The sequence below is a fragment of the Triticum dicoccoides genome, chromosome 7B (genome assembly GCF_002162155.2).
Source record: "Triticum dicoccoides isolate Atlit2015 ecotype Zavitan chromosome 7B, WEW_v2.0, whole genome shotgun sequence".
In the NCBI taxonomy this organism is placed as follows: domain Eukaryota; kingdom Viridiplantae; phylum Streptophyta; class Magnoliopsida; order Poales; family Poaceae; genus Triticum; species Triticum dicoccoides.
In genome coordinates, this window is record NC_041393.1 from 500,248,895 (window position 1) to 500,266,532 (window position 17,638).

A 17,638-nucleotide genomic window follows, 5' to 3' on the forward strand; every position below is an offset into this window, starting at 1 on the left:
ATGGAATTTCTTCATGCGCTTTACACCAATATGACCTAAACGGCAGTGCCACAAATAAGTTGCACTATCATTATCAACTCTGCATCTTTTGGCTTCAACATTATGAATATGGGTGTCACTACTATCGAGATTCAATAAAAATAGACCACTCTTCAAGGGTGCATGACCATAAAAGATATTACTCATATAAATAGAACAACCATTATTCTCTGATTTAAATGAATAACCGTCTCGCATCAAACAAGATCCAGATATAATGTTCATGCTCAACGCTGGCACCAAATAACAATTATTCAGGTCTAAAACTAATCCCTAAGGTAGATGTAGAGGTAGCGTATCGACCGCGATCACATCGACTTTGGAACCGTTTCCCACGCGCATCGTCACCTCGTCCTTGGCTAGTGCTCTCTTATTCCGTAGTCCCTGTTTCGAGTTGCAAATATTAGCAACAGAACCAGTATCAAATACCCAGGTGCTACTACGAGCTCTAGTTAGGTACACATCAATAACATGTATATCACATATACCTTTGTTCACTTTGCCATCCTTCTTATCTGCCAAATACTTGGGGCAGTTCCGCTTCCAGTGACCAGTCTGCTTGCAGTAGAAGCACTCAGTTTCAGGCTTAGGTCCAGACTTGGGTTTCTTCTCTTGAGCAGCAACTTGCTTGCCGTTCTTTTTGAAGTTCCCCTTCTTCTTCCCTTTGCCTTTTTTCTTGAAACTAGTGGTCTTGTTGACCATCAACACTTGATGCTCCTTCTTGATTTCTACCTCCGCGGCTTTTAGCATTGCGAAGAGCTCGGGAATAGTCTTGCTCATCCCTTGCATATTATAGTTCATCACAAAGCTCTTGTAGCTTGGTGGCAGTGATTGGAGAATTCTGTCAATGACACTATCATCAGGAAGATTAACTCCCAGTTGAATCAAGTGATTATTATACCCAGACATTCTGAGTATGTGTTCACTGACAGAACTATTCTCTTCCATCTTGCAGCTATAGAACTTATTGGAGACTTCATATCTCTCAATCCGGGCATTTGCTTAAAATATTAACTTCAACTCCTGGAACATCTCATATGCTCCATGACGTTCAAAACGTCGTTGAAGACCCGGTTCTAAGCCGTAAAGCATGGCACACTGAACTATAGAGTAGTCATCAGCTTTGCTCTGCCAGACGTTCTTAACGTCGTCAGTTGCATCAGCAGCAGGCCTGGCACCCAGCGGTGCTTCCAGGACGTAACTTTTCTGTGCAGCAATGAGGATAATCCTCAGGTTACGGACACAGTCCGTGTAATTGCTACCATCATCTTTCAACTTTGCTTTCTCAAGGAACGCATTAAAATTCAACGGAACAACAGCAGGAGCCATCTATCTACAAACATACATAGACAAGCAAGATACTATCAGGTACTAAGTTCATGATAAATTTAAGTTCAATTAATCATATTACTTAAGAACTCCCACTTAGACAGACATCTCTCTAGTCATCTAAGTGATCACGTGATCCAAATCAACTAAACCATAACCGATCATCACGTGAGATGGAGTAGTTTTCAATGGTGAACATCACTATGTTGATCATATCTACTATATGATTCACGCTCGACCTTTCGGTCTCCGTGTTCCGAGGCCATATCTGCATATGCTAGGCTCGTCAAGTTTAACCTGAGTATTCCGCGTGTGCAAAACTGGCTTGCACCCGTTGTAGATGGACGTAGAGCTTATCACACCCGATCATCATGTGGTGTCTGGGCACGGCGAACTTTGGCAATGGTGCATACTCAGGGAGAACACTTCTTGATAATTTTTAGTGAGAGATCATCTTAAAATGCTACCGTCAATCAAAGCAAGATAAGATGCATAAGGATAAACATCACATGCAATCAATATAAGTGATATGATATGGCCATCATCATCTTGCGCTTGTGATCTCCATCTCCGAAGCACCGTCGTGATCACCATCGTCACCGGCGCGACACCTTGATCTCCATCGTAGCATCGTTGTTGTTTATGCCATCTATTGCTTCTACGACTATCGCTACCGCTTAGTGATAAAGTAAAGCAATTATAGGGCGTTTGCATTTCATACAATAAAGCGACAACCATATGGCTCCTGCCAGTTGCCGATAACTTCGGTTACAAAACATGATCATCTCATACAATAAAATATAGCATCACGTCTTGACCATATCACATCACAACATGCCCTGCAAAAACAAGTTAGACGTCCTCTACTTTGTTGTTGCAAATTTTACGTGGCTGCTACGGGCTTAGCAAGAACCGTTCTTACCTACGCATCAAAAACCACAACGATAGTTCGTCAAGTTGGTGCTGTTTTAACCTTCGCAAGGACCGGGTGTAGCCACACTCGATTCAGCTAAAGTGAGAGAGACAGACACCCGCCAGCCATCTTTAAGCACGAGTGCTCGTAACGGTGAAACCAGTCTCGCGTAAGCGTACGCGTAATGTCGGTCCGGGCCGCTTCATCTCACAATACCGCCGAACCAAAGTATGACATGCTGGTAAGCAGTATGACTTGTATCGCCCACAACTCACTTGTGTTCTACTCATGCATATAACATCAAAACCATAAAACCTAGGCTCGGATGCCACTGTTGGGGAACGTAGTAATTTCAAAAAAATTCCTACGCACACGCAAGATCATGGTGATGGCATAGCAACGAGAGGGGAGAGTGTTCGTCCACGTACCCTCGTAGACCGTAAGCGGAAGCGTTAGCACAACGCGGTTGATGTAGTCGTACGTCTTCACGATCCGACCGATCCAAGCACCGAACGTACGGAGCCTCCGAGTTCAGCACACGTTCAGCTCGATGACGATCTCCGGCCTCCGATCCAGCCGAGCTCCGGAGATGAGTTCCGTCAGCACGACGGCGTGATGACGATGATGATGTTCTACCGGCGCAGGGCGTCGCCTAAACTCCGCGATGATATGACCGAGGTGGAATATGGTGGAGGGGGGCACCGCACATGGCTAAGGAACGATCCGTAGATCAACTTGTGTGTCTATGGGGTGCCCCCCGCCCCCGTATATAAAGGAGGGAGGGGGGAGGCCGGCCGGCCCCTTGGGCGCGCCAAGGGAGGAGGAATCCTCCTCCTAGTAGGAGTAGGACTCCTCCTTTCCTACTCCTACTAGGAGGGGGAAGGAAGGGGGAGAGGGGGGAAGGAAAGGGGGGCGCCGCCCCCCTCTCCTAGTCCAATTCGGACCAGAGGGAGAGGGGGCGCGCGGCCCACCCTGGCCGCCCCTCTCTCTTCCCACCGAGGCCCATGTGGCCCATTAACTCTCCCCGGGGGTTCCGGTAACCCCCCCGGCACTCCGGTTTTCTCCGAAATCACCCGGAACCTTTCCGATGTCCGAATATAGTCGTCCAATATATCAATCTTTATGTCTCGACCATTTCGAGACTCGTCATGTCCGTGATCACATCCGGGACTCCGAACAAACTTTGGTACATCAAAACTTATAAACTCATAAACTCATAATAAAACTGTCATCGTAACGTTAAGCATGCGGACCCTACGGGTTCGAGAACTATGTAGACATGACCTAGAACCATTCTCGGTCAATAACCAATAGCGGGACCTGGATGCCCATATTGGTTCCTACATATTCTACGAAGATCTTTATCGGTCAAACCGCATAACAACATACTTTGTTCCCTTTGTCATCGGTATGTTACTTGCCCGAGATTTGACCGTCGGTATCCAATACCTAGTTCAATCTCGTTACCGGCAAGTCTCTTTACTCGTTCCGTAATACATCATCTCATAACTAACTCATTAGTTACATGCTTGCAAGGCTTAGGTGATGAGTATTACCGAGAGGGCCCAGAGATACCTCTCCAACAATCGGAGTGACAAAACCTAATCTCGAATTATGCCAACCCAACATGTACCTTCGGAAACACCTGTAGAGCACCTTTATAATCACCCAGTTACGTTGTGACGTTTGGTAGCACACAAAGTGTTCTTCCGGTAAACGGGAGTTGCACAATCTCATAGTTGCAGGAACTTTGTATAAGTCATGAAGAAAGCAATAGCAGTATACTAAACGATCAAGTGCTAGGCTAACAGAATGGGTCATGTCAATCACATCATTCTCCTAATGATGTGATCCCACTAATCAAATGACAACACATGTCTATGGTTAGGAAACATAACCATCTTTGATTAATGAGCTAGTCAAGTAGAGGCATACTAGTGACTATAGTTTTGTCTATGTATTCACACATGTATTATGTTTCCGGTTAATACAATTCTAGCATGAATAATAAACATTTATCATGATACGAGGAAATAAATAATAACTTTATTATTGCCTCTAGGGCATATTTCCTTCAGTTTTCACCCTAAAGAATAAGTTCAAGCATATCCAAGCAACGCCCTCAAGAAGGTAACGATGTAAAAACATTGTCATTGCGAGATAAAACCAACTCGAGTCAAGTTTAGGGGTTTCATCCTAGAAGTCAAGACCTCGTACCCGAGGAACACCACCAAATCGAATTCAACCATGCCAATACGAGTCATTGACAGCAGCCACCGGATCCAGAGGGAGGAACCTTCACGAAGACTCCTCGGTGTCAACCGCAATTTTCAGCTCGAGTGATCGGTCGGTAGGGTCACGGTCAGATCTTCAGCTCCAATCCTCACGAGTAGCCGCCGCCATGGAGCCAGCCAGCATGGCCCCGACCAGGCCGGATAAAAAACGTATCTTAATCAAGATATAGATCATAGCATAGCATCAAATTCAGGACTTCATAACTTTTCTCTCACAAAAGAAATTAAATGAGGTTGGTTTAGATACAACATTAGCCTAAGATATAGTGCATTGGGACTACCCTTAGATGGACTTTCCAGGGACATGTGTGGCTAGCAAGCAAGAGGTTGGCATAGCAGGAGGTTCTTTTCAATCATACACCCTTTCTCGAATTGCTCCAAACCAAGCACGCTTAACTTTGATCTTTCTTTTGGATGGACTCCTGAAAAAGAAGATGCATCTTGTTAATATGAGTATGCCTATCATTCCTATTATCCAGGATGTCACATACACCCCCACTCAAAGAAACTAGTGTCCTCGTCGGCCCAACAAAAATGTTCCCTCTTGGCACATAGTTGTGCATCCAGTTCGACACATGTTTCGTGTTGTGTTCCATGATGAGCGACACGGACCATGCATCACATGTTCGTGTAATCATGAGGGTCGGCTCTGATACCAATTGTAACGGCCCGGCTGAATCCATCATCATGTGTTTGGCTACCATCCAAGATCTAGACCAGCCTCACACACCAACAGTTATCTTTTGTGCACCCGGGATCAACTTTTCAGTCGATCACTCATCCACAAATTGTTGCGAAGCACGCTTACTTTGAGATTCTGGGCTCCTGAAAAAGAAGATGCGCCATTTTCATATGAGACCTCCTTTGGTTTGGAGGAATTTCATAGGAATTCTATAGGATATGATTCTTATAGGAATTTTTTCAAGTCCTTTGTTCCTATTCTTATATAGGATTGGTTCATATCTTCCATATTTCAAAAAAAAAAAAAACATTTAGTGTAAACTCAATGAAAAAAATCCCTACGATGTGAACCAAATGACATCTCTTTTCTTATTCCTATTGATAGAATTGAGGTACATGTCATCTCATTTCCTACAAGTTTCCTATTACTATGATATTCATATCATATGAACCAAAGGAGCCATGAGTAATCTATCATTCCTAAGCCAGGATCTCACACCTGTGCAATTGTGTTCCAAGAAACTGCATTGTCTCGTTTGTTTCAAAAACCCAAGTTTCCTGGTTTTGCTGTGGGTTTTTGACCAATTGTAGGGGGCACCTTTGTCATTTGGTAATCAGTCAGTCTTCGTTTCAGAACCAAATTCAATCAATTGGATGACTCGGCCTCGGTTGACCATGCTGCAGTTACACCATTCAAACGCGGAGATTCTAGGTCAGGTTTACATGAGCCAGCTTTCACGCACCAAAAAAGGGTTTACAAGAGAGACAAAACTGCCTCGCAATTGTTGCTACATTATTCTTTCCAGCAACGTTGGTACACAACAACGTGGCAGGACTATGTACGTACGCTCTCTCAAGCGCGCGAGCCTTTTCGCTCATCCAGACCTCAAAGGCGAGTTGCGTCATACGGCACATACACTTTATATCCAACAGGGCATCACGTACGTAACTCTGCTGGCACGTGAACCGAAAAGTATACACAAAACACATGTGGCAGGTCGTGTTATCTTCGGCTTCATCACTGGGGTATCTTCAGTACACACCCCGGCCGGCATATCATACATTTGGAACGCAGCGAGCTAACTGGAACGGATTGGAACATATCATGCTGACAAACTTGGATTCGTAGCATAGCAAGCTCTAACAGCCCATGGCGAAACATTAAGGAGGCCGCCCCTCCATTGCCTCGGGCCAATTTGCTTCGGACGATCTGTGTTATAGTGCACTTCTAAAACAGAACTAGCCATTTGTCTGAGCCTGTCTGTTCATGACATCATGGTAGTACAAGAGAACACACATTGGTTGCCCAACTATGCTGAAGAAGAACCAAAATATCATGTTGCCCACCTGTCAAGTTCAACACAGCTCAATGCGTCAGGGGAAACAATGGAAGATGGATACATTTTGTATTGAGCATCTCATACCATTGTATTCTTGAACTTATCTTGAAGATATTTCGTCAAGAATAGCAGGGGAGTCTGGGAACGACAGACATGAACATCAGTCAAATGATACAAGTGGATATGTACAGATACCGACAACAGCAGTTTAGAATAACTAAACCGGCACCAATCACGAATTTGCATAGTAACGGCTCGTCAGATTTAAAGCAACAATGGGGCTGATCCTACACCGACATATGGCCGCCGGCCGCCCAAGAGCAGTGTTACCCATCACAGTGTCGGGCTGTTAAACTGATGAACGACAGCCTGGACAGCTAGCACAAATGTTCTTGATCGTTGGCCTATTTTTCCTCTTAGGCTTATTATGTCACATGGAGATGTTTGGAGGAGTGCAGATAATCAGTTTTGTGAAGTGAAGATGGATGTATTGTACTCCCTCCGTCCGGAAATACTTGTCCTAAAAATGGATAAAATGGATGTATCTATAACTAAAATAAGTCTAGATACAACAATTTCGAGGACAATTATTTCCGGACGGAGGGAGTATTAAAACTTCACAAAGCGACAATTGTAAATTATCTTCTTTGAGATTGTAAGTTGGTAACAATAGGAATCTGCCTTTTGTAATGATTCCAATAGGCATAGGCATGTATATGGGCTCTTATTTTCAAATAATCTGCAGCATTGCTATCCCAAGTCTTGATACACAGAATTTTTTGCATGTGATAAATTTTATGTACTAAATTGTCTATTGTTTATATGCTAGACTATTTTTGTCATCGAATTCACATAACCAGAACTAATCTATTATACATGTGGCAACGTGCAGGGCATCAACTTGTATAGAAGATACTGTACTGATTTAGTCCAAGAAGATTAAGAACGAAACACAAGTGTCATTCAAATCAATACATACCTGAAACATGATTCCAGAAAATGCCCATAATTTGAAAATGTGGCACGGAACAGCAATACATAGCTGCAAGTTGACAAAGACAATGAAATGAAGGTCACATGTGAGATACCATACCAGCTTCTTTCCTTTTCAATGCAAGTACAAACGTGCAGCAGAAAAGGTGCCGGGGTTGAAAATTCCGTGTATATATCATTGATTTTCCAAGTAGAACTTTATATCAAACCTAGATCATTACTCAATAAAACAGGGAACAAAACCATCTCCACTCTAGCTGGTGACTAGGAAAAATAAAAGAATGATAGCTAGGGCATGTAATGTGGAACTCTCAAAGTGTGGTACCTCATGAAATACAGCTGAAACCAGAAATGCGATGAGAATGGCACAACCCTGCAGTGTAGATTCAACATGAATTTTCAGAAGTATGTATTTCGAAAGACAAATTAGCTCTATTCTCTACAGAAAGAACCAACAAGTTCTGCAAAGCAAAACGCACAATGAATAAATATTATTTTTATCTACACTCAATCTCTAAGTGAATTTCAGGTATTCTTCTGTTTGACTATCCATGCTATGTCCTGGCTTTCAAATACGCTCCTTATCCATGTTGTTCTACCTTCGAGACTCATCACATGTTGCTATTTAGTCGACGTGCATACTAGTTAATGTAGTCCCACAAAAATGGATATTACCATGCCAAAGTCGTAGGCCAAGCGAACACATTATCAAGTATTAACAGCTGTATCCTGAGCGTCAGTTAATTTAAACTGGGTTGATAGTTCTCCATGCTAACAGTTTATCTGCACTAGCAGATTTCAGTACAGTGAGTGTTCTCTATATAACAATGGTGAAGCAACCAAATTTCAGATGTCACGCAAGACCCATTTTACACAGAAATGGAAAGAACAATGTAACACGGAAAAGAAAATGTGGCATTTTTTATAATTTGGCCACCAGAAGGAGTAACAGGTTTAGTCTGAAGAAATTACCTTTGATAAGCCATTCCTTATGCATGGAAAATATATATGTCGAATGATCCACTTATGAACAGGCTGACAAGTAGAAAATTGTCAGGGAAGGATATTATACTAATGCCAATTAAGAAAGGACATTATGATAATGCCAATCAATCAGACACTATCTCAGGCCTATGAACATGTGTCATCTATCAGCTGGGAGGAAATTGCCAGTTAGTCCAGAACAACTATTCTTCAGGTTGGGTGAGAAGATTACCATATTCCACATTCTCCAGTACTGTGGTAAGCCCCCCAAAATACCGCCACATTTAAATGCATGGAAATTTAAACAGTGTCAGCTCTATCTAAACTTCTCTAAAATAAACAAGATAAACTTTGAACAGGCCTTTCACCTCTTCAACTGTTTTGGCGTTCCACCAGTCCTTGTAGAATTCACGATCACCAAAACGGAGGAGTTCGGCTAGAATATTCAACCTGTATACAAAAATAATGAACGGAAGCTGTAGAAGTCATGCATTTGAAGGCTGTCAAGAACTTAATTTTACTGTTGCGATAAAACTACGTTTCTCAAATAGTTAACCCATTTATCAGGTTCCTACAGAAATTTTTCATTCAAAAAAATACTGTGTTCTATACACAAAAGTTACAGATATGTGATCGTGCATGAGGCAACCATTATGACATCAGTAAGTTAAGTACTGTAGAAAATCACAATATCCGATGGTACTGTCGTCTTTTTAGATGTGCTGTGCCCAACTGGAAGAATCAAAGGAAAAAAAAAGTAAAGTGACAAGAGAAGGTAATCAAGATACTTACCACAGATGGAAAAAGGAATAGAACATACAAAGCCATACATATAATGTTGGCACTGAGAGTTTCAAGACTCTCTCAATAGCATCCAAGAAATTTCCTTTCAATGGATGCTTCGAATTCTGCACAATTGGATTAATGTACTGCCGGAAACAGGAGTTAGATAATTTCAATTGAAAAATTATACACATAAAATTAACGTCAGGGATCACGTAACAGGCTCACTTGCTCAATTATGAAGCCCATCAAGCCTGTAAAAACTACACATTTTATAAGCTGCCGGGTGACCCAGCCTTTTCTAATAAATGCTGTCCGGGGATAACTTGGCTGCATAATGCACCAGAATGGCATCAGGAAAGCCATAATTTTAACACTGATGTAACTAGTTACATCCAATATAATTAACTAATAACATGGAATCAGAAGAAGAAATGACACACACTAGCCGAAAAATAGCACCTGGTAACAAAGTGTTGGGGCCAACATGAAATACACAACACTGTTGATAGTTGGGCCTTTAATGTTTTCCTCATCGATAGAACTGCCATGTGTAGCACCCTATTACATAAAAAGGGGAACTATTATTGTGAACAGTGACCAAAGAGGAAATATTCACATTCATACTAGAAATTATTAATCTGGCAATTCTCTGTATAAGCACAACATGAGTAGCTACTCAAATTAATGTAATTATTTCCTTAAGTATTGATAGGAACAAGATCATGATCCAATCGTCTAGAAAGATTTACAATTAAGAGAGACACAAGAAAAATGTTCATTGGTTAACAATTTATTATTCAAAAATGTGGCAGTGGTTGGCCTAAAAGATAAACTGTTTCAGACGAAGCCTTTATATTAGTCCTCAATGTTTTGGAAACTAAAATAGCACTAAAATGGTAATAACACATTGCACTCGTACCTTTTCAATACTTTGGGACAATATCCTTATATCATAATTTGTATGAGCAAAAGAGACAAGCTTCAACCAAGTAATGCTTGCAATGAACATTAACACAAATCCAGATAATACTGCTGATTCACACCTGAAATATATTCAATGTAACTAAAATTCCATAATTTATGCAATAAAATACTATCTTTTGAGGAAAAACTTTCTTTATAATCAGAACATTAACCAAAAATTAGTAGGCACAATGCATGACTTCAAAAAATAATGCATGACCAGTATTAACATTCCTAAAATATGAGGAAAAACTAACACAAAACTGCCATCGACTTGTAATCCTAGCACCATTGTTTATCGAACAACAGTGACAGAAGTCAGTTATCAGATATCCTAGTTCCATTGTTTAACGAACAACAGTGACAGAAGTCAGTTATCAGATATACAGACGCTACTTGGACAGAAATATAACACATGATAACTTGCGCAAGCATATGACACGTGATAACTTTAAAGAGCCCCGTACCTCCCCAAAAGAACTTGTTTGCAAGCCATGAGCCATATTTCTCAAGTGATCTGAATAACTGACAATTTTTGTTTTCAATTTGCAAACTAACAATGGAACAATTTTAGATTGGACACTCAACCTGATGGCTCACATTGATCCAATAGACATGTACTCCCTCCGATCCATATTACTTGTTGCTGAAACGGATGTATCTAGACGTATGTCAGTGCTAGATACATCCATTTGAGCGACAAGTAATATGGATCAGAGGGAGGTAATATTGTCAACGATAGGATATGAGAGATCGCCACATGAAACCAAATAGCAATAACCATGTTTGGCCAACCAATTTACATTGTTTAACATCCAACTTAAAAAAATAGCAATAACTATGTTTGAAACACATGGACCGAGTACATCTCCACATCATTAAATATATTAAAAATGAATGAATGAATGAACTGAGTGTGTTTTTGTTTCCGAGAATGCAACTGCATGTGCTCCAAACCATCATATACAAATATGAAGAGTAGATGCATCCAAACAAACCCCAAAGCCAAAGAAATAAATATGCTTACTTAAGAATCACAACAACCGGATAGATAAGGACAGTGGTTGTAATAATTATATGGAGAAGAATAGACACCTGCAAGAGGTAAACCGGAGTCATGAGCGATTCACACTTAAAAAATTACTGAAAAAGATCAGATTTTATGCTAAATTTGACCGTATGACAATGATGAAGAAACATAGAAAGAGCATAAATGAGCATAAATCTTGGATGAAGAGACTTTGCCATTCTGAAAAGAACTGATGATGGAGACTTAAGGAATGTTGAGAAACAAACTCACATGATCACGGATGAGCTTTCTTTGAGCCCACTTCTCGGTCATGAGAGCAGCAAGTGGGAAAATGGGTAAAGTGAGGCTGCAATTCACAGACTGGTTAATTGTACAAAGTCTAGTACTGTTTCATGATATCCCGACCAGAGCTGGATGAGTAATTATACCTACCAGCACATCAGAAGTGGCCAATCTCCCAGCGATCTTGCACTAAACCAAAACCCAGCTCTTATTAATAGGCCATACTGGAGCAACAAATTTAGACCATGGTAACGTGTCAAGGCATATAAAAGACTATGCAGAAGGCACCAAAACTAAGTGCTCCTTCTGGAGGGGAAGTGATCAAACCTTCATTAAGTTTTCAATAATGAGCCTGCTGTTCACTGCAATCAGCACAACAATGCATAGATTCAGAAGACCTGCATGGCTCTGCAATCAAGTGAATAACTAAACATTTCAGGACTAGAACTTTATGTCGCAACCGAGTAATATGACATGCAAAACAACGAATTTAGTACATCAGTTAAAAGAAGAAAAAGAAGAAAAAAAGTGATATATGATGTACTTATAACCTAATGAATGTTTTAATATGGCTTCGATTATGTAATAATGTTCACTGGAGTTATGCGCAGGAACAACTGTAGAATAATGTGATGTATAGAATCATATATATGCGTCTAAAGGACTAAGGTTGCCACCCAAAGAGGCATTTGACTGAAACTCATCTTGAAACCCCAATGTTGTTCAGATTTAAATGCAGGCATGCACTGAACTTTGCATCGAAACAGATTAACAGCTATGACCAGGGCTGCATTTGAGTGTGACGAGTTATTCTGGGCATACGATCAGTTCATCATTCGTTGCATATTATTTCCATTAAAGAACTTTATCATTCAGACAGAGTACTGGTCCTCAGGATCTTGTGTCAAACTGACATCTTAGCATGTTAAAACCCTAGAGTGGCAAGCAGATACTGAGCATGTGGATCACGACACCTCCCAATTAGCCCTGCATTCGCAGTTGAGTTAACAAAAGTCGACCCCCAAGGCCCCCAACACACTCCCAACAACTCTCTGCTTACCTCTACTACTAGTACAAGTCAACGCCACATCAATCTCTGGCTACTTGTACAGGTCAACACTTCGTGCACTCCCTGTGCTTTCTAGTAGTACTGTACAACTCGTTGAGCTTACTGCTACTACCTACTTGTACAAGTCAACATCTCATGCACGCACCAACTGATCCGATCCGCCTGTCCATTTCAACACGCCAAGCCCTGCTAAGGCTGGTCATAGTGGGGAGTAACTTAGACTAGTGTCATATGCATGACACTAGTCTAAGTTACTACCTTCATAATGCAAAGTAACATAATAGTAGTATCATGGATGACTTCATTTATTAGGCTGGTCATAGTGGGAGTAACATAAGTAGTAACATAGATGCCACATAAGCATAAGTGATGATGTGTCAAGTAGTTAATGAGGAGAGAGACAAATAGAGTAACATAATATGTTACCATCACCTAGCGGTTCCCAATGCTAAATGAGTCTATGAAGTAATAAATGAAGTGATGCATGACACTACATATATGTTACAACCCACTATAGAGGTAGTAACATAGCCTAGTAACAAACATTGTTACTAGTCTAAGTTACTCCCCACTATGACCACCAGCCTTAACTTGTAGACTCATCTTGTCTCGGGAAGCGCTATGTTACAGTAACATAGTACTCCCTCCCTCACAGTTTATAGGGCGTCTAGCCCAGATCGCTGGAACCAAGGATGCAGCGATTGGCTCCATTTCATCTATAGCGTAGTTAATTGTATGCGCCTAATTAGCTGAGAAGTTAATGATTCGGTAAACCCCACCTCCAATAAACGAGCAGCCTCCTTGCATGCATTGGTGGAGACCAATTCCACACCATGTTCACAGCCCGGGTTTCCACCCCACGTTCACACCATGCATGCAGCTAGTACTAGTACTCCTAATTACTCATGCATGGTGTACTACTAGCAGTAAATGAAACGCGCCTTAATCCTTCTCAATTCTGAAAATGCATGAAATCTGAAAGGTGCCTTATAAACTGTGACGGAGGGAGCATTATGTTACCACCTCTCATTAACTACTTGCCACGTAAGCAAAATTTTCTTGAAATGCGCTATGTTACTGCTATGCTCATGCTCTGCCTTTGGCACTGCCCGACCGAAGAATCCTGCATTCCGCGCCCGCGCCGGTGGTCCCCTGAATCCCAAAACGAGCAGAGGCTTTGACCTCAACCTGTCGCGCCAAAAAATGAAATTGGACCTGCGTCTCAACATCCCTAAAATCTAGCACTGCTGGACAACCGTAATTTGGAGAAAAGGAGAAACTGTGGGCAACAGAATCCGATGCTGGGGCTGGGCGGCTCAAGCAAAGCAAGCATATGCGATCATGGCAATCACTAGTAGAAAGGAAAAGAAAAACAAGTGGAGGGATTCGCGGCGACTGCATACCTGTCGGAAGATGGCGTCGGAGCTGAGCGGGCTCTCCTTGACCCGGCGGTGGGCGGGCGCCGACGCCCGGTAGCAGGGCATCTCGTGCTGCCGCTGCGGCTGCTCCTGCGGATTCGCCTCTCCGTGGACGGCAGAGGAGCCGCCGTCGGCGCGGCGGAGGCGGAGGGAGGGGTCGTCGCGATCGTGGGCAGCGGCCATGGACGGGGGCGGGGCCATGGGTGGAGATGGGGGGGGAGGTTCTGGAAGGTTCGGGGTGGGTTTTGGGTTTCCGTGGGCGGCCCGCCGTGGGGAGGGAGGAAGGAGCCTGGGAGGTGGCGGGTCTCCTTTTGACATGCGATGGTGGCCGCCGCGCCGCGGGTGACGCGCAAAAGCGCAAAGCGAAGCCAGGAGCGAGGAGGCGGCCGACTTGCGCGCGACACGTGCGGGGAGGACGCGCCAGGCGTCTCCTGCCTGCCTTGCTTGGCAGCGCAGGTTCCGAGGTTCCGAGTTCCGAGTTCTGAACGGGTAGACGGACGGCACGGGTTGTCGGTCCCGGTGTAGGCGTCCGCTTTGTTGAAAAGAGTGAACGGGTAGGAGCGGTGTCCATCTCATGCCTGGTTAAAATATTCAATTTATTGTCCCTTCCGCCTTCGGGGACATCCGATAAGAAATATTCAATTTATTACTAAGGAAAATAAGAATAGAAAATGTATAATGTACCTGGTTCATTTTTCAAAATGCCACACTACAATTCAGGCCAACTCCACCGCACGACCCAAACGGACGTCCGGATTGGCCGGATTTTATCCGTTTGGGGCGCCGATGGGTTCGCCCGTGTCCGGCTTTGTCCGTTGGGTCGTGCGTGCGCCCACCGCGCGGCCGCACCCCAAATCGTGTCCGGGGTGGACGTGAATAAAAAAACTATAAAAAACTATAATAAAATGACTAAAAAAGTAAATAAACGCATTTAAAAAACATAAAACATATATAGGGGGCACGGCCACAAAACGGCCCAGTTTCCACGGCCACTTAAAAGGCCCAGTTTCATAATTAACAAAAAACAAAAAAAACGCCTCCTGCGCGCTCCTGTCGCGCCCGTCGGTGCCGTCGCCGTCGCCATCTTCACTGGCCGCCGGTGTCGTCGTCGTCGCTGACGAGGTCGACGTAGTCCGGCGGCGTCCACAGGTGGGCCGGCGGTGCGTGGTAGACGGGGGCGGCCTGGAAGGCCGGAGGTGCCTGCAGCACCTCCTCCCGTGGCGAGGCCTCCCGCTCCGGTGACCGCGGCGGAGTGGCGCACCAGTTCACGCCCACGCCGGCGGCCATCTCCGGAGCAGTGCAGGACCAGCCCCACCCCTGGCCCAGCAGCCCCTGGAACGCGGCTGGTGGCTCCTCCTCCATCGCCTCCTCCGGGAAGGGGACGTCGCGGTCGACGACCGCCATCTGCAGCTCCGGGAAGGCGACGTCGCCGGCGGCAGAGAGGGCCATGGCCTCCTCCAGGCCGTCCCATTGCCGCTCGTCGTGCATGTTCATGGAGTCCTTCATGACACGTTGCACGAGACGTGCCTCCTTCTCCGTCGTCATGCGAGGAGGTGGTGGTGGCGATGGAGACGGTGACGGCGTGGGCGTGAGGCCGCACACCAGCCTACGGCCGCGCTCCTGGGGAGCAGCCGCTCGACGCTCTAGGCGTGGCCGCCGTGGCCCCGTTGACGTGCCGGCGAAGAAGGACGCCCGCCGCGTGTCGTGCTCATCGCGGAACCAAGTGTCCGACAATGGCGACTCGGGGGCGTACCTGGGGTCGTAGAAGAGGTCGTCGGGGAGGAGGCGGCGCGCACGGCCGGTCAGTGGGACCGGCGGGATCGGCATGCGGTCGGCCGACAGGTGCCAGTTGTTGGGGAGGTGGGCGTCGCTCCAGGGGAGCGGCGTCCTTGTCTCCCAATAACGGCAGCACACATCCGCGCGGATGTAGTGCCGGTCGCGCTCGCCGGCGGACGCGGGGGTGATGGAGAAGGCGGACGGCGAGGGGGCCCGGCATGGTGGCGATGGCGAGGCCGGCTCCTCCTTCTTCACCGAGCCGCGGCGACGCCCCGACGAGGAGCCAGCCTCGCGGTCGTGCTTGCCTTTGCGGCCGTAGTTCCAGAGCCCCATGGCTGCGGGCGGCCGGCCGGCGAGTTCTTGGCTAGGGTTTGGCTGTCGGGTTTCGAGGAGGCCGCGGGGTGGCGTGGGGCAGTGTGGACGACGACCGGTCCACGGTTTCCACTTAAAGACGACGGCGACCCTTCAACATGCGGATGACAGGTGGGGCCGCCCGCCCGTGCGCATTGATGTGGGCGGGTGGGGGGTAGGTGGCCGCCTGCCACGCGGCCCCGACGTGGATGAGGCGCGCGTCTGTTTGGTGTCCGTCGTGACCCAAAACCGGCACAAGTTTGCGCTCAAAATGGGTCGGCCCGGACACAAAACTGACAAGATGGGTCCGGGCCGTCGCACGCTGGGCCGTCTCATTTGTCCCTTTTACCCTAAACGGACGGGGGCGGACAGGATAGGATCGTGCGGTGGAGTTGGCCTCACCCGATAAAAAATATAGACGCCGATAACGCCCACACGTGTGGGCGTTAAAGGGTCTGGCCACACACCATGTGTGGTGTGAGCAGGAGGCGGCCCACACGGATTGTGTGTGGACGGACATTAGAATTGCCCACACGTGTGGGTGCGGCTACTTCGTGCCACACGCCCAACAAGTATTACTCATCTCCACTCCGTGCGTGTGGCATGAAGCAAAAATGCCCACAAGTTCTAGCGCAGCTATGTTAGGTACCCGCGGGATGACGATTTAGTTGCCATCCTGGTTGGCAGATGTAGTTATCCGGGATGGCAAGTGTAGTTGTAAAAGCATGACAACTCTATCTGTTTTGATTAATATAGTTTCCATGTCTAACGTATGGTAGTTGCCGCGTGTAATCAAACCGTAGTTGTCGTGTGTGATTAACTACTTGCCACACATGGTCAAACAATAGTTGTCATGTGTGTTTACCTAGTTGCCACGTGTGCTTCAACCATAGTTGCCATGTACAGTTAATCGCAATTGCCGTGCGTGTTTATCTGGTTGCCACATACGTGCAACTGCAATTTGCCGTCTAGCAAAAGAATCACAATTTCCATGTTTGTTTACCTAGTTGCCATGTTCGCGTAACTGCAGTTGCCATCCACAATGTAGGAGTGTTGTGTGTGCGAAAATCAGTTCACCCACACGCGCATGGACTAGATGGTGGCTGTGTGTGCAGAAACTAGTTCGCCCACACAACGCAGCTGGCAACAGCGTGATGCGGGGCATGTGGGCAAACTCTTCGACGCCCACACACCAGCCCCATCCTACGTGGCACACCAAATCCACCTTTTTGTCAAGATTCATGCAAAAGACAATCAACGACCATCCAGGCGTGTGGGCGAGTTGGAGAAGGCCCACACGTGTGGGCGTTAGTGTTTCCAAAAAATATTCAATTTATTACCAAGTGGTTTGTTGGAGAGTTCATACGGGTCAGAGTTAAGCTCGACGTAA

General features: G+C 45.3%; 1 protein-coding gene across 2 annotated transcripts; it reads right to left on the reverse strand.

Annotated features, from left to right (window-relative positions):
• Positions 1 to 5,972: 5,972 nt before the first annotated feature.
• Positions 5,973 to 14,496, reverse strand: LOC119340898 (diacylglycerol O-acyltransferase 1-2). Of its 2 annotated transcripts, none has more exons than XM_037612797.1 (16): positions 14,107 to 14,496; positions 11,962 to 12,042; positions 11,785 to 11,858; positions 11,623 to 11,698; positions 11,350 to 11,417; positions 10,279 to 10,402; positions 9,819 to 9,917; positions 9,585 to 9,686; positions 9,366 to 9,502; positions 8,942 to 9,023; positions 8,806 to 8,826; positions 8,562 to 8,624; positions 7,915 to 7,962; positions 7,576 to 7,638; positions 6,681 to 6,734; positions 5,973 to 6,603 (listed from the first exon to the last, which is right to left on the reverse strand). In XM_037612797.1, exons 1-16 carry the CDS (start codon positions 14,437 to 14,439, stop codon positions 6,496 to 6,498), a joined length of 1,533 nt encoding a protein of 510 aa, XP_037468694.1. In that variant the 5' UTR covers positions 14,440 to 14,496; the 3' UTR covers positions 5,973 to 6,495. The 2 variants fall into 2 exon arrangements, with proteins under 2 accessions (XP_037468694.1, XP_037468695.1); XM_037612798.1 differs by having other exon boundaries at positions 11,962 to 11,996; positions 14,107 to 14,125.
• Positions 14,497 to 17,638: the final 3,142 nt, after the last annotated feature.